We start from the raw sequence: 23,661 nt of genomic DNA, 5'->3' as shown, positions 1-23,661 counted from the left end.
TTGCTAAGTGGCTTATTTTTTTATTAGATGCTGTTTCTACATAGGAACTCAACCATAATATTAATAAAATTTAATTTTTTTGCAATATAGGAATATATTTGTGCATGGCAAAAATAAACAAATTTGTATAAACCTTAGAACTGGTTTGTGCACATTCTAATAATACACCTTAAATTCTGAAGGCAAAAGCAAAAAATGTTTTTTAAAATGCCTTAGAATTTCAATAAAATTAAGTAAAATATTATTTAGGATTTTTTTGAATTTCAAATTTTCAAATAAACATGATCAACAATGTGATCTAGTAAAGATCTAAAGTAATTAAATTGTTCAAAGTGTTAACTTAAAATGAAAAATGCTGGTTCAAATTCATCAAATAATAGAAATTAATCTTCTATTTCTATTCATATTAACTTTACATTTCTTTAGATAATTCTCTAACCTGCTTATACTACACGTACAATATGAAACACTTTCCAGTTACTAGAGAGCAAATTTAACACTTAATGTTGGAAAAAAATATCCAAAGAAGCATGTCAGATGTTATCATCGCTTCTACTCTAGGTTGAAATGATCCATGCATCATAACTAGGATATCTCAATCAAATTACAAAATATGAAGGTTAAAAGTGTGATGCAAATTATTCCCTGAAAACCACAAGTATATCTGCATGGTTTGCCTTTACACTTAATCCAAAAGTAGTGCAGATCGTGATGTGCAGGCTGTATTTAGAAACTTTCTAGTATGAATATATATCACATGTTTATTATGATTGACTGTTTTTTTTACAGAAACAGGACAACAAAACCACAAAAGTCAAGGACAAGAAGAGGTAATAAAACCAAGAAAATAAGAAGACAGACCAGAGAACCTGTAGGACTTCATTGGTCATCGCACCTGGCCACTTCATAGCCTTATCACCTTGTGCAATTTGCTTAACTTTTCCCTGTACTGTGCATAATACCATATTCCTCACAAAATTGTTGCAAGTTTGACACCTCAGGAGTCAATGCATTGTTAACGGGCAGGACTGAATCTGTAAATATCTTTTATGTAACTCCAGGCTTACTTTTTCTACTTCTACAATGTATGGGATACTCAAGAAATATTATAAAAATGTTATTTCTGTTTTTAGTATTAGAATGAAATGAAACTTTTCATCCTTTGTAAAGCATAATCCTCTACATATGTGATGTATTATCTGTCCAGGGTTGTAATATAAGCTTTTGCCCTGACTAAACCTGGGACATGAATTCTATTCAAAATTTTACAATTTCATTGGTGTTTATATTACAATTCCAAAGGATTAAAGTTCTGGGTGTCATTAGGGACATAAGGAATTACTTTAAAAAAAAACACTGAAATAATTATATTTTAAAAAGCACCTATGTTTAGTGAAGGAGACCACCAGAAAAGACAAAAGTAGTAAGAAAAAGAAAGGGGCAAGAGAGAAAAATCTATCGGACCCATAAGTTATCCCATAATTTAGTGACACTGCAATAATCTTCCAGTGTTTTTTTTTTAAATTCCGTGCTATTCATAGCAATTAAAATATAGACATGGAAACAAGTTTACTTTCTTACTGGGAAAGCAGCAATAATAATCTTTCTTACTGACATAAATAACTATAAATTTCATCACTTTGTATTTGGTAAAAATTTAGAGAGATAGAAACCAATTAATAATGAATAAGAGATTATTAAGATTCAAATTACACATAGGAAAACTCTTTTTCATCTACAGAGATGATGGGAGAGATGTGAACACATATCCAGGATTTAAGAAACAAATATCTAGGATTTAAGAAACATTTAAGAAAAATGATGCATTTTTCTTTTGATAACCTAGAAAAAAGGCACAGGTATTATCTTTATTACCCAATATAAATTGGATGTTTATTTATATGTTTTAAAAGCATACTTAAATTAGTATCATAAAAGGGAAAAAGTTAAATAATTTGTGTAGTGTATCGAGTACCAAAACTTTCAAGCTTTTCAACTACTATAATGTCTTCTAATCCAGGAAAAAAATAACCACCATCATAAAACTTTATTTACAACACCACATTTAATTTTTAAGGTTGCCCAGAGGAATATTCCTTACAATCTCAATGACTTTAGCATTAGTAAACCAAGGCATACATAGAAGTTTCAGATTTTGTTCATTTGCCATATGTTACAAACTATATTAATACAGTGCACCCATCCCTTAGAAAACCTAGTGGGTAGTCAAATACAGCTGGACAAAGCTTTTTACAACTTCTAAGAATAAAAGAGAACAGTTCTTCCCCCAAACCAGCTCTTTTAGCAGCTATAGTTCGTGCAGCCAAGAATACCCTCTTGCTTTGAATGACATTTTTCTTCCAATTTAATAATTTTATCATAAATCTGAAGAATATTTAGAGGGACATAAATTGGATGCCTTTTATAAAACACCATAGAAAAGAGAGAAAAAACAAAGAACCTTATATCAGCCAATTTGTTTCTCGTTTGCCATCTACAGGGATAGGATTAGGAGTGGTTAGGAAAAAGGCATGATGGAAAATAAACAAGTAATTAAAAGTGACTGATGGTTTTGTTTTACTGTATTTGGCTGAAAGCACATTCACTACAGTGAGAATCTTCACAGAAGTATCTTAACAGAAGAGTATTGCTGCTTTGTTTTCAAATCCACAATTCAAAACCTCATTTTTCTCCCATGGGAGGCTGACCCAGAACACGAGAGAAAGATCCTCAAGGATAATGTTGCTCAATAATGTCAAAGATTACCAGTGATCAAAAGCAAGGTTCCAGTGACCGCACACCATTTCCAAAAGGTCAGAATCACAAGATCTTGTAGTAAGTGAATGTGTTTACACACTGGTTGAATAAGGCTGTAACAAAAGGCTCCACTTTTATTCTTTGGAATACAGATTAGAAATGAGACCTACTTTTCTGTAAGTAGTTCTTTGACCAATTCTATCCTTAGAAAAAGCTACTTTTACAAATATAAAATCAGTTTGAGCATAGTGCTACTTTTTATTTAAGAGAATTTCTAAGTGTCCGAAGGAAAGAAAGTCTGTTTTCAAAGGGCCTTGAACAGCTACTTTTAAAAAATACTCATTCAGATATGTATTCCATAGATAACTGAGAGACTTCTGTCATAGAAAGCTAGCAGGAAAAGAAAATATTTCAATATTTTTCCATATCAAACAGTACAGTATTACAGACAAGTCTGTGGTTATTCTCACCACTGATCTCAAACCTGCAGCTCTCAAATTAGATTTACCTCAGAAAGAGAAGCAGCATGGGATGAAAAAGGCAGCAGCATACTGAAGGCAAGGAAATGAATTCTCAGGCAACAACCTGATCACCATTTATATCCCTCTTGTGATATTGGAATAGTGGTTTCATATTGTAGCATGCTTTTCCCCGTGCCTACCTGCTTACTCACCACCAAAATAAATGGAAGGCAAGAAGGGCAGGAAGGAGAAAGAAAAGGAGAGGGGGAGAAGGGTGAGAGGGAGGAAAGAAAGAAAAGAGATGACATGTCAAGTAGCATGAAAGTCTAGAAGAGGAACCCAAGAATACTGTCATGTTGCCAAAAATCCCCATTAACAACAGCCCCTGGGGGTAGACATGTAAAAGGCAAAGAAAACAACTCTCTGAGTTATAGGTCAGTCTGGACTGCTGTCATGTTTTATTTCATCCAAAATAAGAATGCATGGGCAAAATCATATTCTCCTCTTTTTTCTTTCTGTTTTACATCTTTTGCCTTTCTAATTCTTGCTTTTTGTTTTTCAGAAGTTTAAAGTAATCTAAGCAGGTTTTGTATACAAGAACATGTATTCATGGGCTCAATTTCTAGCCAAGAAAGAAGCAATAAAAAAGTAGAAACCAATCTTAAACGAGAACAATTTGCAGGTACTTTAATAACTTATACCAAACTTGTACCAGAAGAGAATTTTCTTGTGATTCTGTACCACAACGAAACCATCAAAATTAAACTTTCCTTCTAAATTGGTATTTCAATAAATAATATTTCTTCTACTCCTAGTTTGTCATAAGTAGGCTGAAATTTCAAATATAGACCTTCTCAAATATTTAAAATTTCCTCAAAGTTATCAACTACATCTGAATAATAGTAATCGAAAACTATTAAAATAGGTCATTTTTATTCTCTTATTATTTAATGGAGATACATATTAGAACATCTCTCAAAAATTCAAAGATTGTCAATCTTCAAAACATTTTTTCAATTTATTTCTATCAATTTATCCTCTTCTATTTATTACCTTATTCACAAAATAAAACATAACTTGAGTCCAACAATAGAAAAGGCCCTGTATTCTAATAGAGTAGTAAAGAAACTTATATATTTATAATCTATAGTTTATCTATATACCTAGAGAATTAAATTTAATAATAAATGTTACATTTTATATAATCCATATACATAGTACCATAAGGTGCCAATATATTTTCACACTACTTCATTTTTCAAAAAAAAAAAAAAAGCATGAAATATAACATTGGTACTTAGCATCATTTTCTAAAAGTATAACAATATGAAAACTGGCAATTAAAATAGGTTTTTAATTTTTTGTGAGATAGTATCTTATTAAGAATTCAATGTTCATTTTAAGAAATCAATTATATCTAATACATTTCTCATTAATTTCTGGACTTCTCTGAATTATGATTGTTCTGCCCAGAAACAGGTTTATAGAAATATTATTTTTGTATTCCTAATTATTGAGATGGCAACATTTCATGAGAATAAAGTCAACATTAATTTGTATTATAAACAGTATTAGTTTGCTAATTTTTCCAAGATTGTGGTCTGCCACAGTTAAATTTATCTCACAGGTGTTCAAAATTCCATTCTAGTATATCAATATCTCCAAATGACAACTGCAAAGTGTTTGGGGTTTATAAAACACTTTTTCATGTATTGCTTCATGTAATCCTGAGATTAACTACTAAAATACAGAGATCGCATTACTTGCCCAAAGTCAAAAAGCAATTTGTTAATCTGGATTTAAACATTCTGATTCTAAATCCAGAGTTCTAAGTCCAACTTGTCTGATATGTCTTTTAAGTCTGTATTTCTTTATGTGCATTGTTATAGAGAAACTGATTTTATTTTGATATAGGTAAATAATCTGCTCAGCTCAATATATTTATAAACAGCCCAAGCAATACAGATTTTTGGCAGGTCAATACACTGAAAAAGATCTACATCTAAGAATACACAGAAGAAAAGTAAAATAACTCAAATGGGATGTTTTTGGTTAACAAACCATTCCTAAAATTCTAAACTAGACCCTACTGATTCACTACAAGATGTTATATAGTCTATCTTATTTAAGCCTCAATTCTTTTATCTGTAAACATTAAATTAATTATATTTGTTATAGTCACAATTCAAAATGGTGTTACATGGAGCAATACCATTTGCTAAAAAAATATAAATTCTCATAATTCAAAAGTGACAAAAAAAGAACTAAATCATAGGGACAGGTGTTAAAAAGCCATAAATTCTTTGCTTTAATATTAATATTTAAGAGGAAATCTAAGAGTTACTACATACCCAATTATTAGAGGTAGTATATTTTAATAGTATGTTCAGAAAGAAAATAATTCCTTTAAAGTTTATAATATAAATTCATACATATATACATATCTGGGTGTGTATGGGTATACATATGGGCGCATGCACACACTTTACTGAGGAATTCACAATAGTGAACCATTCAGTAATGAATCTTCCTGACCAATTTAAATTTATCTTTTGGCTTGTAAGCAATTGTTATGAATATATATAACAAAATAATACTATATTAAATTATTGCATCTTCATTCTAGATATTAAAGATGACAAAATGTCTGTATATTCTTGCAATTAAACCAGTCTGAAAAAATAGCCCAGAAAATTCATTTCTAAATGACAATGGAAATATTTAGTTAAAAAATACTGTGTGTTTTTTAGAAAGTGATGTTAAATATTTTAGGAATCCATATTTAATATATATTACATTAAAAGGTGATCAATTATTTTCATAAAAAAGAACAGGTCAAATTGAAGTTACACATTAAGAGTTTTTTTTTTAAATAGTTATAGATTTTATCTGTGTGAGTTTTGGTTTGATAAAGTATTCCATCAAATACTTATAAATTCAATCATAACCTATATCCTTGTGGAGACACAGGGCAGGGCTTTGTGAGAGACCTAAGGATTAGAGGAAGAGATTTATGGACTTAACTGTCAACTTAACAGTAGAAGTTGGAAAAGTACTCATCTTTTTCCCAGTATCATCAGTCAAATTTTCCAAGATATCTTACTTACTGTGTAAACATTATAGTTTATTTAGTCTACTACAAATTGGACTGCTTTCTGCTAATCTATGCCTTCAAATAGTGTCAGATATTTTATACCACTTTCGAACCGACAGCCAATCTATTTATACTACTTTTTAATTTGACTTTTAAGAAGCTTCTAATGTTTTTTCAAATGTCCTCAGAGTAAAGAAATACTATATATACTATAAACATAATTTCAAAATTAGAAAATTATAAAACAATTAATTCATGTTTTCACTAGATTATAACACAAGACTATAATAGAAAGACAAATTATATATTTGGAATTATTGTGTGTGTATGTGTGTAAACTAAGTTGGTAATATCATTGAACTTTGGCATTAATCAATATAAGTAATTAAGAAGTGAAAACCATCAAAACCAAAAGATAGGGAAAACAAAATGTGAGATATATTAATTCAGAATAAAGAGAACTGTAGAAAACAGAGTGTGTGACTGAATATAAAGCAGGTTAATTGTAAGTTATTCTAATTTTGAACTAACCATCTTTTAACCTAAACATTCACCTAAATTCATATAAACCTTAAATCCTGAACTAAAGGACAATGCTTAAATTTAGGTGTTGATTGTGGTAAATTTATATCAGCAGATTGATACAGACGTTAGCTACACTTAACAATTTAGCATATATCCTCCTCACTATACAAAATGACATGCAGATTCACTTCTAGGTATAGGCTTTCATGATTATAATGATCTATAGGCTTTATTGAATATGGAAGTGTACTTGTGATGTCAAATATAATTTAATCACAATATCTAAGAAACTTCTAAGACATGGTTCCAGCATTTGGAAGGCCCCAGATCTCTTTCAGGGTCTGCTTGGTTAAAGACCCAATACCCATTCAAGCACACATAATTCAGGAGGCCTGCCTGCCAGCAATAAAGGCCGAAATTGGATACTTGGTGAGATTAATTACCTAGATAGGGCTTGATAATGCAAGTCAAATGGGAATGTAATTAAAGTGCACCTTCCATGAAAATTATTCATTGCTGATGGATCAGGTGACAGATAAATCAAAAGACACTTAAAAAAAAAACCTACAGGTTAACTTGAAGCAGGTCTTTCCTTTTCACAAAATTCTAATTGCAGGTGTGTAATTCACTCTTGCTGTCCTATACTAATCATGATTCCATAAGACAAAAAGCTAGATTGTAATATAACCTATTAGAAAAAGAATCCAATAGAAATACCATTAGGATCATAGTTACAAACAAAAGGTAAACTAGACTGGAACCAGTTGGCTGGCAGCTTTCAGAAGAGAATAATATCACTCTATGTTCATACTATAATGGGGATTGCAACCATAAGAGAACAAGTGATGAATTAATAAGTTGACTAGTCCCCAGGGAGCAATTCTTGCAGAGGAGAGACATGCTGGGGTAATCAGAGTTATAAATTAGATAAATCGAATGGCATAAAAGTATTTTACATCATTATTAAATAAAGTCTTCATGAATGTGCTATTAATTCTTTACTGTCAATACATTTATTTACAGTCTAAGAACAATAAAAAACAGTGTTTTACAACAGCAGGGTAATTTCAGTTACCCAGAGGGATACTAAATCTAATTTTGATGTTGAGTTCTCTTAGGTGTGTTTATTATACACTTAAGAGCAGATAGATGAAACAAAATGTCCAATTAAATGATTTTGGAAAATATAGCTTTACATATTACTCATTTGTTTGTTCTAATAAACACGTTTTGATTTTAGTGACCTGTATAAGGAAAATGTATAACAGTTTCCTTGTCCGCAAGAAGAAAGTTAATGCTGAACAGGAAATCAATGTCATCTAGTAAATGGCATATGGAATTCACAAAAAAGGACAATTACTGTCAAAAAAATAATAACCTTAGCATAAAAGTTGAAAGAGTTTTGTCCTACACAAATCTTCAAATAACAATGTAAATATTAATGTCTATTACAAACCCTAAAATAATTATAACTTCTCCAAAAATTTATATTTCATTTTACTTAAACAAAAAATATTTAAAGTCAAATTCCCTTCAATAAATTGTTCATCCCAATATCAAATAAAAATACTTCAAATTAAAAGACACTCAAAATAAAGTCTATGTTGCACTATTACCTATAAGCAATTAGAGGGCACATCCCAAATGTTCTAACCTAATTCTAATAAAGTATTATTTCTAAAATTGTTGTAAATAAAAATAAATTTTACAAAGAAGCTCTTTCTACATGGTGAAAACTTGGAAGTAAAAAAATCCATAGGTAAATATGCAATTAGATTTTAGATATGTAAATTTGATATACCAGGCCTGTTTATGTTTGAAGTGCTAAAGGAAAACATACAAAAATACATCTGTCAGAGGACCATGTTTATAGTTCTCCATTCCTAAAGTTTACTGATTAAAATTGAAAACAGACATGGTAAATAACCAACGCGTTTTATCAGAAGACACTGCTCTTCATGTTTCCTGCAGGTTACAGTTAGTAACTTAATCCTAACCAAACTATAAAGTAAACTGTTCATGATTTGTCAGATTAGCTGATGTTTATCCAGAAAAATGATCTGAAAAAAGAGTCACCAGGACACTATCATTAAGATCCATTCATCCATTTCATCTGTGGATTAAAGAAAAATGAAACATCAAAGTAGTCAGCAGTCTTAAGGAGGCCAGTTAGTATCTTTTCAAATATAACACCAGATTTAATGCAGCAGGTACACTAGAAATTACTTAAAAATCATATTAATATACAAGATTTGTTGAAATGGCATCATATCTTCTGTTCTTTTTAATGTGATTTTTAAAGGTAAATAAAATGTGACAAAAATAAAAGATAATTGCTTAGTAATATTAACATACTATATAAAAAGCAAGAATAAAGTTTCTAAACTTGTAGGTGGATCTCTTACTTTTCTGTAAGTGAGCACATGATATGGGGCATAATTTAAAAAGCCTGGGAGAAAGAAAAACTAGAAAGAGAAAGAAATATGAAAATCAAAAGCACAACAAAAATGTACATATATAACTATACAAATTATATATACACTATATATATATAGTACCAGACCTAGTCTTTATGAGATGTGTGTAATAACCCATTTCATTTTATAGCCATATTTTATATTAAGAATAATAAATACATTAGAACAGACATTGTTATAAACACAATTTATCTTTACAGAATTAACGGCTTTACTTTTATGACCTCTATTTCTGAGGTTATCGAGTTTTCAACAATGAAATTTATGTGAGACTAAATCTGGGTTCTTAGTGATGTCAGAGATGTGGGAAAATAGGATAAGATGTCAAAACAAGGAGAAAACAAGGTTATGATAATGTATTAGAAAAGAACAAAGGAAGTAATTTTTTTCAAACAAAATTCAGACTCATTCTCTGTCTTAGAGTCTTTACCAGTCTGATAAATGTTGTATGAAATCAGCATAAAAAGTCATCTATTACAATTCAATTCAGCCAACTTTGAGAACTTACATCACTATGCTACAGTGTTAGGCTTTGTTTTCAAACACGACAAATATGATTATAACATATTCTACCCAAGTTGTCTATCAAAATTGTTTCTCACAGCTTGAAACTCAAATGCAATAAACTTTCTTCTGTCTTCATTCTACTGACCTTCTGTAACATTTCACTCTATGATCAACTGGACTCAGGAAATTTTCCTTCTTTGGTTACAGTTACAGCACTCCTATCCAACTGGTCTGGTTGTTTTTGGTCTTCATCATATGCTTTTGACATTCTGCCAGCTCCTAACTCTTGATGTTCTCAAAACTTTTCTTTCAAACTTTTTACAGCTCCACCTTATATTCTCAACAGTCCATTCAGTAACTCACCATCCAGAAGATCATGATTCTCCAATTTATAACACTTAGGCTCCACTACCAATCTAACGTCCATTCTCTTAAGAATTTTATGTGCTTATAAAATGTATGAAGTTAAAAAGTATATATAGTTATAACTGTCTATATACATGTCTACACATTAAACATGTCAGATTATGTGATACAGCCCAGATATCTTTCTATATTTTGAAGTTCGTGATCAAATATTATTAAAAACTGGGATACTAATTATCAGGCGTCAACATACTATGGATAATTAAGAACTGTGTGCATTAAAGCTATGCTGTTTTTCACAGATCTCCTCTTCTAGTCCTTGTTTCTTAAGGCAAGCAGCTCCAGGTCTGTAGGTACCTCTCCACCATGCACTTTGTCACAGAACATACATCATCCACTCTGCCTTCTCCCTGATTAATTTTGTTGGGTTGCAGCAATTATCTCTCCCTTTGTGACTAACCTCTTTGTAAATGAAGTGCAGAAAATCTGGATAACTGTTCCTGGGTTTTTACCTCTTAATTGATCTTTTTTTCCCTCTTGCTTACAATAGTACAAAGAGCCCTAAGTCATAAAACAGTTGAAATTGAAAAAGCAGCAATCAGGTTTTTGCAGTAGTAATTGACAGATCTGAAAAGCAAGATCTTGACAGTGTTCTCTCCTTTACTCTATTACTTAGATCAGTTGGTTAAAACTGTTAATGATCCTCTTGGATCAATGCCTTTTCCTTGTAGCTCTAATTTATTGCATTGGTGGATTAGTACAGATGTTTTTGTGGGTGGCTCTGTATTATTCCACCAGATTGCCTGTCTGAATCAAATTTGCTTCAATTCATCACCAATGAAGCAAGGAATAAAATAACCAACATTTACTCTCTCTTAACACTGGCACTGAAAAAAGAACTAAATGCTTGTCAGTGTAAAAACTATCTCCTACCTTTCTCAAAGTTATGTCTCAGCTCACCCCAGGCTTGAAATGGGGTATATGGTTGGATGTAGCAGTGTACTGGAAATGGGACTGGGGGGAACCTAAATATGTACTTCAAATTTATGGGCCCAAGTTTTTATCATCATCATCATCATCATCATCATCATCATCATCATCATCACCACCACCACCACCATCACCACCACCAATTCACATTATGTATACTTGTGTATGTATGACTAATATATGAAATTTTCATCCACTGACTTTTCATTCTCTGAAATACAGCTTATCAATTTCTGGCTATTAAATGAATATTTTCTGAAACCGTTCATCTTCACAATGCTATTGCTTTATAACACTTGGAGAAATAGTTACAATAGTTTGCTCTATATGAACTAGGTAAACAACTTACAGATCAAAACCTTTTTGTACTGTGAAACAACACCAAGTATATCAGGTAACCAGTTTTGGACAACTACAGAAAAATCACTTCTTGATTCAATTCATATTGAAAATATTTTACAAACATGTTAGCTTGTATTAGTATAGTAATGCTACAATATTATACGTATTTTGCTGTTTTATTAATTGTTTAATACCATCAGAAAAAGAGACTGAATTTAATATATATTGACCCAGGGTTATACCCTGAAAAAAATTGCACATTTTACTTAAGTCCATGCTATTAACTTGAATTTTGTATTTTTTCTCCCTTAAAGTAAAAAGCAGGTTGTCTGGTTATTCATGTTTCAGTTAAAACAGATTTTCTGCATCTTAATTGAACAAATTTCTTGACTTTAAAAGTAAAGCTGCTATTTCTTTATAAATAATATTTTAGTGGATGAATTTTAATTCACAACAATCTCCACTCGACAAACTGACAATAGCAAAATGAAGAATTTCCTAGTAAGGACAACACATATAATAAAAATTACTTTACATAATTGCATCATTATGGACTATTCCAGGACAATGATCTAATGGTCAGTCACATATTTTTTGAAGAGCCTATTTAGAGGAAGCGTAAATTTAACTAGTTATGAATTTAAATCTCTAAAATGTAGTTATAAATTTGTCTTCACTAGAAAATCCTAAAATAGCACTTACTTTTTAATCATATAGAAATTGCTAGTTTAACATTACCAATAATATGACAAACTTGCTCAAGCTTGAAAACTCAGGGACAAAACACAATATTTTTATCGAATGCTCTGCTATCATTAATGTAGCACCTTATATAACTTATTAGATAATGAATTGGCTCTGTTAAAAAACATATTGGCTGTCAAAAACAAAATATTATTATTGGTCTTTCTGCTGCTTACCAATGCATTGGCCTAAATAAGTTTAGCACTTTTTTGAGGGAGAAAAATCACAGACATGCATACAATTTCTACAGCTCCCACTCCTTGCCTCATCCGCAAAAGTGTACACGCCTTAGTTGTCCTCATGATATAAAAAATTAATACCTTCCTTTAAAATAATACGATAGAAATAAATTACCTCAGGGATGGATCTTTGTATTAGTCTGCTCAGGATGCTATAACAAAATATCATGGACTAGGAGTCTTGAAAAACAGAAATTAATTTTCTCACAGTTCTAGAGTCTGAAACTCCCAGATGAAGGTCTGGCAGGGTTCAGGTTCTGAGGAGGGCTCTCTTTCTGGCTTTAATGGCAGCCTTTTCACTGTGTACACACATGGCCTTTCCTCAGTGCATGCGAGTGGAAAGACAGCAGCTCTCCACTGTCTCTTCTTATATGGACACTAATGCTACAGGATCAGGGCTCCAAACATATGTCCTCATTTAACCTTAATTACTTCCTTACAGTCTCTGTCTTCAAATACAGTCACATTGTGGGTTAAGGCCTTAACATATGAATTTGGGGTAGGGGGAACATAATTCAGTTCATAGCAGTATTAGAACTGAGTTATTATACAAATTAACTCTTTCTTACGGGATATTTAAGTATCATTACCCACCAAATAGCAATTCTGAGATTAAAAAATTAAGAAAAGAATAAGATGTATTAAGTTAAAAATATGAGAAGCTACTTAAAACACCTTATACTAGGTTTCTTTCAAATATTTACAGAGTCCTTCTATTGAACTATATGAAGATCAACTTGTCACCCTAGCCCCAACATAAGCATAAATAGTTCATTACAAATATTTATGAAAGCAAAAAGGAGTAGATTTGACAGCTCACAAAGATACTGTTATTGGAGAACACAGAAGTGAGATGAAGATGAATGTGTGGGGATGAGACACAAGTTGCTTAGAGGCATTTCTTTACATATATTTTAATTGAGAAAAATTACAGAACAGGTATGTTCAGTCTCAAGCAGTCAAAAAACTCCAAAAATACTAAAATAACATATGAAAAGCTGGTGTCATGTGCTTAAAATAGTACTAAACACTAATGAAAAAGATCTCAAATTTTGGTCTGTTCATGCTTCTATTACATTCAATGTCATTTAAAAAGACAGAAATTAATCTATTTTCAGCAGGTTTTCAAAATATGAAGAATTGTAAAAGTTTTCAAAATTAAAGGTTATTTGTAGTATAATATTTTATAATAAGATTACTTTAAGCTTTTGTTCTAAATATCTACTTAAATACCAAGTTAAGGCTGAAAATTCAGTTTAAGCTTTATAAATATACTTATCAGTTTGAGACCAAATCATGAAATTTTTACACTTGGAATTATCTTATGTATTCATTGCATGATTTAAATAAAATTATATTGAATTTGAATTAAACTAACCCTTTATATATTAATTTATTAAAAATTGCTTTATATGTTTCAATTATTGATAACTACTAAAAACTGTATGTATCCACATGTATATTTTTAAATTAATGGTTGCAAAAACATTTAAATATTAAGAATTAAATTTCATTAAAATAATATAAAACTCATACTTTCCTAACAAAGCATATAAATTTCTAAAATGTCATGCCCTATAGCATGAATTAGCATGACTGAATTTGATCTGCCTTTCAGACACATCAGTTTTATAAAATAACTAGAAGCATAACAGAAATGCATATTTGAATGGTTTATTGCTAAAGAAATCTCATTCAGTTGATCTTTCTGCTGCAGACCGTGTGTGTATATGTACATATGTTTAACAACATTAAAACTATTTCTATAAAATGTTTTTGTGGTAGTGGTGGCTTTTCTTGTATTTAAATCTTGTTTCACCTTATGGAGACAGCTGAATTTATATTATGTGGTATAATCAGTAAATGATATCAAACAAGAAAATATCTTTTCTTTACATGTTCCCTTAAAATATAAATCGAGCTCATCTATTCCTAAGAAATATTAAAATACATAAACTTAAATGGAATTTATTTTACTTATAACTTGAACTACCATTTTAAATTATTGAAAAAAAAAATGACCTGAGTTAATTTATGAGAAAAATAGTCACAGTCGAGTCACAGTAATAAATATGAGTGAAGATATTTGTGACAAATATAGGAAATGACTTTTGGTACTGTCTTTTTAAAAGTAATTTTGATTATGTATATTATATCATATAAGTATGGTTATATTTCATTTGACACATTATATAAGCATTACAGAAACCTAAATAAAGGAATACTGAAGCAAATCGCAATTCTGACAGAGAAATTAGATCTGGACACTTGAAAATATAAGTGAAATTAGTCAAATTAAGATGTGTAGGGATATTTTTAAAGTTTCCTGAAGAAGGGCAATAAAATAATAGTCAGAAGGCAAAGACTATGGTTAACAATGCTGTCTCCCAGAGATTACATTTCTTATTAATATCCTCAGGAAATAACACTTCTTAGTAGGTCTCTTTTTCATTGAACAGTAATTTATCACCAGGCTATTAAATTGGTCTACGAATTCCCAAAAAAAGAACTATAAGTCTAAATTCTTTAAGATAGTTGCCCATGATAAGATTACATAACATTTATGAATTCTGAGGTAAGCAGTGTACTTGACTGCGATAATCCAGTTCACCAGTATATAATTTACCATGTGACCTTTGTAAGTCATATACTTTAAACTTCAACGTTTTACCTGGAAGTGGTATTAAATATTTGTCTTACCAACTTTACAAATTTAATTCACATTTTAATGATATAACATATGTTTAATTGCTACATGAACCTTTCATCCATATATAACAAAATTAATGATGAGAGAAAGAAAATAGTTATTTTTGAGAGCAACTCTGTAAGATATCATTGTAGAGTATCAGCAAATCTGCCATTATGGTGTGGAGAGACATCTTAATTTTTCTGCTGAGCTCTGCACACTAGTCTTCATCTAAGTGTCTGCTTCCTGGGAAGCCCAACCTGGGAAATTATATCCTCTTTCAAGAGGTTACAGTTTTCATCCTTGTTTCCTTCCCAGTGCTTGCTAGAGCTTTATAACAGTTATCAATCCCATTAAAAATTATAGTATCTGTACACATATTACTCAACTATCAATAATTATTAATCAACCATGCACTGCATAATATATAGTTTGCATTGTATCATGACCTTGCCCATTTAATTATGGACATAAGATGGGATCTGTCCCAAGTCTCTCCATTACTTAGGAGGACTACATGAGTCCCAAGAAGTTAAGTGATTCAACTTTGACACTTTTCTCAAGTACATTTTACATTTAAAAGTACCACGAACATAGTAAGTGCTCAAAAACTTGTAACTCATTATTATTATAATGGCTATAGTGCTCTAATATACTCTTAAAATTCTAATAAAAGTCAGTTTTTATAATATGAGGAGTCAAGTAGCAAGACATCATCAGGAGAAAATTTAAGTTCGAAGAGGTGAAATAACTTGTCTACAATTAAGTAAGCTAATTATGTCATTGAATAACAAACCCTATGCAGTTTCTGTTCATGTTTCAATGTTTTCATTCTTGTAAAATCATTTAACTTTTCTTGTGTTTCCTCACTGAAATTAATGGCACAACGTTTGTTGTACAGCTAGTACACAGAAAACACTGTTAGATAGTAAAGACTCAGATAAACATACGTAATCACTGACCTGAGGAATAATTGTTAAGTCCCTTAAGACTCTTTGGGGGAAAAGATCGCATTTTATAATTTTGTACTGTTTTTCTAACAAAGTTAAAAATTGTCTAATTTTTAAATGATCCCACAGTGAATGAAGGTATTACGGAAAGAGCCAGTAATTTTAGGGTGATCTATTTTTATTAACTTTCATACTCCTGCAGACATTTCTGTGTTAATGCAATAGGTCCATGAAAGAATTATAGTGCAGTTATAATGTTTTAATGGGGGAGGTCATCTTGAGGGCCTAGAATATGACTTATTTGTCTCCTTCTGGCAATATCATATCCATTCTGAAGCTCTAGATTGACTGGCATCTTTTCTGTGAGGAATTTTTCTTTTCTACAAATGTAAAGAATCATTTCTTCAGGGTTTCTGTATCTTCTTCATAAGGCTGTTCTACAACATGTATCATTTTATATTCAAGTGCCCTATCATGAGTTGTGCAACTAAATATGTATCTGCTACAGCATGAGCTTCTCACAAGGACAGGACTATTCTTTACCTTCCTATCCTACCATCCTCCACAGTACTTGACACATCTTACTCAGTATAGTTGGATGAATTAATATTTTAAAAGGAGCATTTAAATAGCTCTTGAGAACACGTACATAATTATTAAGATCATATGTGTTCAAGAGAGTCTTCCAATCTGAGTCTTTACTATCTAACAGTGTTTTCTGTGTACTAGTTGTATAACAAATGTAGAGAATCATAATGCCATAAATCAAATATATACGCTTTCTCTTGCACCTGTGTATTTTTTAAATATCTCCAATATATATAAGTTTGGTCTGTGTGACTTCACATTTAATATCATTTCTAAGCAAACAATAATAAAAAGAATATATTTCAGCCAGCTTATGTAGGTCATATGTTCTTGATAAGTAAATACAAAAATTATCTAAATATGAATATCACGTATTATCCTTTTCTATACACTGCTCTTAAAACTAATTATTGATTTAAATAAGAACTACAGTCTTAAGATAACTCATGACTAGCTAACATTCACATTTTACATAGGCCAAACAAAATTAATTTCTCCTTCCTCCAATGTTATAACACATAATTGCCAATTCTGGGCCTCTATTATTACCCCTACATTATTACCCCTACATTTTTTCTCTACAAGGGTAGAGAAAAAATTTAGTGTTTTTGCCTTGACAACATTCACAGAGTTATATAAAAAGGACTCATCAGCATTCATCTTGCTATTCACTGAAATAACACTTTTATAACAATAAAGAGTTTTTCAGTTTTTTCCAATATTGTCTCATTTAACAGGATACAGGAAGCTAGATATTATTTTATCTCCATTTTACTCATATAGCACATTAGTGATTCATCCATGAGCATGTACCTCATAAGTGGCAGAACAGGGGCTGGAGCACAGATCCTTTAACACCAATAGCCCTATTCCTACTCTGAGCAAAGGACAAAAGTTCTTCAAAGTATTTCCATTTCCACAAACACCAGTATGGAAAGTCTTGAGCTCCAGACTCCAAACTTTAATAGAAAAGGAACTACAAAGTACACACATGACCTTTCAAACAATGGCTGATTATATTCTATCCTTATGCTGTATTCTTGCCCAGACGCATGCATATTGTCTTAATAAATCTTTTTATGCAAGGCATCAGTGGACTGCTGATGAGAGAGATAACTGACCACAGATTCAGATTTAAATTTATTATTGAAGTGATTTCAGCATAAACTAGGTGGGAGGCAATGCTGTTTGGTTAATGGAGGATGAGACTTTCAAGGATCATTGCAGATTTCCATGATAGTCATGAACATGGACAAAGTTTCAAATCATCCCTCCTTTAAAAAAAGCAAAAATATTGATAACAGGGTGCGTGTGGGAGGGAAGTGAGTATACAGATTCAATAGAACAGTCATTAACACATTCTAAATTTCCTCTGTTAAAAAATAAATTAAAACTTTTAAAATTACCACAGCTTGCTGCCTTATTTAAATTCATTTCTTTTTGAAACTGGAAAACGCTACCAGAAAAAACTAACAGTGTAAATTTATGAATTTTTAGCATTTGAGATGTAGTAAAGACTGGGCAATTGTGAACTAATATTTTAATGTAAAAGTGCAAACCTAGTTTGCTTTTTAACTTTATTATATTTATTCTTTTTAAAAAAATTAATAGCTTTACTGGGGTATAATTTACATATCATAAAATTCACTAATTTTAAGTACATGATTCAACATTTTTTAGTATATATACAGAGTTGTGTAACCGCCATAATCTAATTTTTACACATTTAAATTATCTCCCTGAAAAAAACTAATATATCTAGTGTGTTCTTAACCAGAAGAGAATCAACATCCAAAGCCATTTTACCTACCTACTGTGAGATATATCATTCGGGAATTTATGGAAAATCTATGACCTACTTAGCCTGTGTAGTATTAACTTGAAAAACTGAACGACAGACATTTAAAGAGCAAGAAAACAGATTCCAAAAGCGACCTATTTGGCAAATTATCTGTGGTATCAGTTTAGCGTGTTTAGGTCATATTAAAAAAAAAATTAAAATGTCCCTTTTTATATTTTATTTTTTTTCCAGTTCAGTAGACCTAAGAGTCCTATTAATGGTTCCAAAGATAGCTCTAATGTCACAATTGTGAACCCAAAATGTTTCAAACCTACTCACTGTAGAATTATGATGAGAAATTTTGATATAATGTAACACAAGTAAAAATATGTAACGACAACAGCATTTTAAAAAATTAGTATACAGGACAAGGGTAAGGAAAATAAATCAATCCAAGTATCAGTTCAATTAGTTCTTTTGTCCAATTTTTGAAGATTTATTAAGTCTCTATGTTGTTTTACCTCCAGACTTCTACTTTTACATAAGAGATCTGATTTGTAATAGCCTTTTAAATAAACATCAAAAGAAACCTTTAGAGTAAGACCCTATTAATCTGTTCAAAATGGTAAACAGGAGACTATATGCATAATTTTCATTTTACAGATATAATTTAAATAGTTCACATTTTGTTATAATTGGCATAGAAGTGAAATATAGATTAGTCTATGTCCAGGAATTGGGGATAATAATGCTTTATGACAGTCGGCCAAAGATCAAGAAGACTTTGCTATAAGCTTATGATGCATAAACAACTGAGGACTCCAGTGCAGGTCCCTTTTTATTAATGACAATGAAATACCACTTGAATACATCTACTACATGGCATCTTCTTTCAGCAGCAAGAATTTTCAAAAGGTTGAGAAAGCCCTCAATTGTTGACACTTCCTTTAATAATAAGACTTTCCTGAAAATGTAGAAAGTCTCCAGTTTATGAAACTTCCTTCCCAATTTGTATTTTCCAAAACATACTCACCACAGCAAAGAATGACTGAGTACGGTATCTCAAATGCCAGTAAGAAAATAAGTGAAAACTGTTTTTAGGCTAAACTACAAGTTCATAATCATCATGGCTATTGTATTTCCTAATTCGTTTCTTTTGAAATCCATGCGATCTCCCAAGCACTTATTCTAAAATTATAGACATTAATATGATCACAAATCCTACTGATGAACTTAAAATTCCATGTAAATTAATGCAGACTTGCTATATATTAAAAATATCACATTCTATGTGGTAAAAAAAAATTGGTTAACACTATGTGAGACAGTTCAATCAACTCTTTCATTATTCCTAATTATCATGCAGACTTTGATCGTGAGCATATATCACATAAAAAGGTAAAAAATGCCAGAAATATCTTACATTTAATTTTATCCAATATTTTCACTCTCCTCCCCTAGATCTTTTAACACAGTTGCTTGTCTTAGAGCAGTCTTAACTGGTTTACAATTTATCCCTTTTATTTCTCCTGCCAGATCTCTGGAGGAGATGTTAATGAGTCTAGTAACGGTTTAACAGGCAACAGGAGAAATAACAAAGAAAAGTTAAAGGTGTGAATAATCAACAAGCTGGAATAATTGAGTTTTGTGTAGCCACGCTAACTAAATATTCAAGTGAAACACCTCAGTTACATAGTAACATTATTCACTTAGTAAAGACAAAAACAAAAACATACCTGCTTGACCAGTGGTGATACTGACAGCTGCAAAGAGCCTCTGGGAGCGGCTTAAGTCAGAAACCCCATTTACAGCTTCAACTTCAAAAGTATAATTAGCGTGGGCTAGCAGGTCCATGACAGTGACATAGTTATCCTCTAATCCAGTCTGCTGGGGCATATATCCAATGTTACTCCCACAGGGCACACATTCACCCTGCTCCCAACTGCACCTCTTACATAATATTCTGTAGGTCACATCATTTCTTCCCCCGTTGTCTGCAGGAGGACTCCATTCCAAACTCACTGTGGTTTGGTTGATGTTGAAAATGAGGTTCTGTGGTGCAGATGGAGGCCCTTTGGAAACCAAAAATAAACAAACAAATAAACAAAAATAGAAAAAAAAGCAAAAAAAAAAAAAAAAGGATCTGTGTGGGGCATTAAGCTAGTGGCTCAATTACCATACAGAAAACTAGTTGAAATGCTTTCTTTCACATAAACATTTCATTACCTTTCCTAGAGAAGCCATATAAAAGCCTCCTTGAATTCACTTGGCAAGAGGCTTTATTTATTTTCCATTTAATATGTCAAATGAAAACAGGATAACAACTATCTTTGTACATTAGCCATGGTCTTTAGCTGTTTTCCTTTCAAGCAATTAAAAAAAAGAACAGTTAATGCACGTAAGAAAACAGTTGTACGGTTGTTTAAAAATAGTTTTCCTTTTAACCATATAAAAGAGAATACATTTATTCATTTTTAATGTGCTCAAGAATGACTGACATGAGTGCCTAGAATTGGCTTTAGATTCAGGTCTCTCAAACATTCATTAATCGAAGAACCGAGATGTGAGATCTGCTCTACTTAGTGATGGAATTTTAATTCAGAAACCTTTACTTTTTAATCACATTTCATATACCTGTAAGACTTAAATAACTTGTACATTTTATTTATAATTCCTATTAAATGTGAAAATATTAAAAGGCTTCTTGATTTTGCAGACATAAAATTAAAATTGATGCAAGATATATCTATTTTATGCTATTGTTCTGCCTTATCAGTAGATGAAAAATGTTTAAATATTTAATAACTAAGAATGTATTCACAAATCCAATGCCTATCTCAATGATGCTACAATAATACAAACCAATGGAAGGGATCTGAAAAACCTCAACTTTACTGTTATGAACTTACTTGTGCATGCAACATATGGTGGGTCAGATGGAGCCCTATAGTACCCATCCTCACATTCACATCTTGAGGAGCCTTCTTTATCAGAAAAACTGTGAGTTGGACAACGAGAGCACTGAAGATCTTGAGAGGAAGATTTGTAGAACCCACGGCCACAAGCTAGGTATGCAAAAGAAAGTGAAAACAGAAACATGAGCTCAAATAGACCTGTTTTTAAATTTTAGTAATATTGAGCAAAGAATAAAATATGAAATTCGATTTGTGAAAAAACAAGCTCTTTCTGATACAATTTTGTTTTAGTGTATATCAATAACTCGATTTTATATTACTACATTTTAAAACAAAATAAAAAGAACCAAGCAATACAGCAAACGTGTACCTGTAGCTGCCACAGTCCAAAGTCTAGAGTCCCAAACTAAACACAAGCCTAATTTATCTAGACAAAATCTTAGGATATTTGATCCAGGGTAACTCTATTTCAATATAATTAACTTATTTGTTGATCTGCACTAATACACTTTAAAGTTATGTTTTCATTATCAAATATAGCTGTAAATTAACTTTTCATGTGTTAATTTGATTTATAATAAAATATTAAAATAATTTTAATCACTACAAGAAATCATAATCATGTAAAAATTTCATCTGAAAATGATAGAAAATGTATTTCGTCCGAATTTTCAGGAAACTTTAAGATATAATTGCAACCAATTTACAAGGTTGTTTTCCACTAAGTGAAATTTCCTTATTACTTAAAATAGTGAAATGTCATGAATAGGTAGAAACCTATTTTACCGGAATTAAGCAGAAAGCCTTGTAAACAGATGCGGACTATTTCTCCTCTGCTGAGAGAAACTTAGGGTACAGTCACACTAACACAGAGCAACAAATAGACAGGTACAGAAAACATCTCTATAACCTCCTACTGAAATTGCTTTTACTCACTTAGATCCTATTTGTTATATATATATGTCTTCAATAAAATTTAGCATATTAAATTTTGTTTCAATATTTTTTACTAATAGATGGTATTATACATTGAATATGTTAAATTCAATGTATCCTTCATATTTATTAAGTGCATATCTAAGTTTTAGTGACTTTCAAATAGAAATTAATAAACCATATCTGTAAAGATTCATGAGTCTTTAACAAAAATTCAATTATAACTTTTAATTTATTATATTCAAGTTTATTTAATGTGGCCAATTTGGGCATTATTCAGTAATTTAACCACATTTTCACTCCTGGATGGGAAAAACAATCCTATCTAATCAAGATGGTTATATTCTCCAGAAAAAAGTTGAGTCATTCTCTAGTTTTATTCACATGTTGAATATTTAATGCATAATTCTGATATAATTGAAAGTTCAGAATCATCTTCTGAGTTTCCAGAATATAGGCTGTTTAATATGAACGAAATATTTTAGATAACTTAGAAACTTAATTTAAAGATATGTTATATTATGATAGATAAGTGATAGATAGGGACACAGAACTACAATCATCTCTTTATAAATATAAGATCCACTACTGCCCTCAGAAGTTAGTTTGCTTTTAGTTGGCTCTCTCAATTCATACAAGAGGAAAACACTCACAATATGTTAGGCAAAGAAGCTTAATGCATATTCACATTAGCAATTTTCAGTAGCAATTACTAAAAATCTAAGGCACAAAAAGAACAATGAGATTGATTACAAAATAATATAACAAAAATATAACACTTAAAAATGTTTCTAAAGATATGATCTTGCCACACAAAAGAATGGTTACCTGGTAGGATAAAGAATTTACCAGAATGGAAATTCATTTACGTATTCACTGCTTCTTGTTCTATGTATTATCTGTAATTCAATGGTCAGATAGAGCATCCATAAAATAGAGAAGGCAATATTTTACAACCTGCAGCTTGATAACATTAAGACCCAATAATTAAAAAAGTGAAAGACAGAAACAGAGATAGAGAGGAAAGAGAGAGGGGAGGAGGAAAGAGAGAGAGAGAGAGGTATATGCTGAGTCTTTAATGATATTATGTATTTACTTACTTTTTAAAGGGAGAGGAGGTTAGGAAGCAGGGACATGGAGAACACAATAGCAACATGATTTAACATTTACAAAGTAAGGCAGCAAACTATCTAGTGGAAAGCCTCAGAATCCTCATTCTCCCTTTGCAAATAAAAGCCTCTAACTAAAGGCTTACTCCCATTTTTCTCACAAATAAGGATGTGCATTTTTGCTCAACATAC

At 31.0% G+C, this 23,661-nt stretch overlaps 1 protein-coding gene across 7 annotated transcripts in view; it reads right to left on the bottom strand.

The window, feature by feature from the left end:
* The window catches only part of EPHA7 (EPH receptor A7), a 158,419-nt gene that overhangs the window by 82,907 nt on the left and 51,851 nt on the right, over positions 1 to 23,661 (bottom strand). For 6 of the 7 annotated variants that reach the window (XM_006926294.3, XM_006926295.3, XM_006926296.3 and 3 more), the window contains exons 4-5: positions 21,419 to 21,574; positions 20,246 to 20,581 (exon numbers count right to left, since the gene is read on the bottom strand). In XM_006926294.3, the coding sequence (XP_006926356.1) occupies positions 20,246 to 20,581; positions 21,419 to 21,574 (492 nt within the window). Of the gene's footprint in view, positions 1 to 8,770; positions 8,951 to 20,245; positions 20,582 to 21,418; positions 21,575 to 23,661 lie in introns of those variants that run through there. The other variant, XM_025042529.1, reaches the window with a different exon arrangement.

This window comes from Pteropus alecto, unplaced genomic scaffold (assembly GCF_000325575.1).
Source record: "Pteropus alecto unplaced genomic scaffold, ASM32557v1 scaffold7, whole genome shotgun sequence".
NCBI classification, from domain to species: Eukaryota; Metazoa; Chordata; class Mammalia; order Chiroptera; family Pteropodidae; genus Pteropus; species Pteropus alecto.
This window is presented reverse-complemented; position numbering and strand designations above follow the sequence as displayed.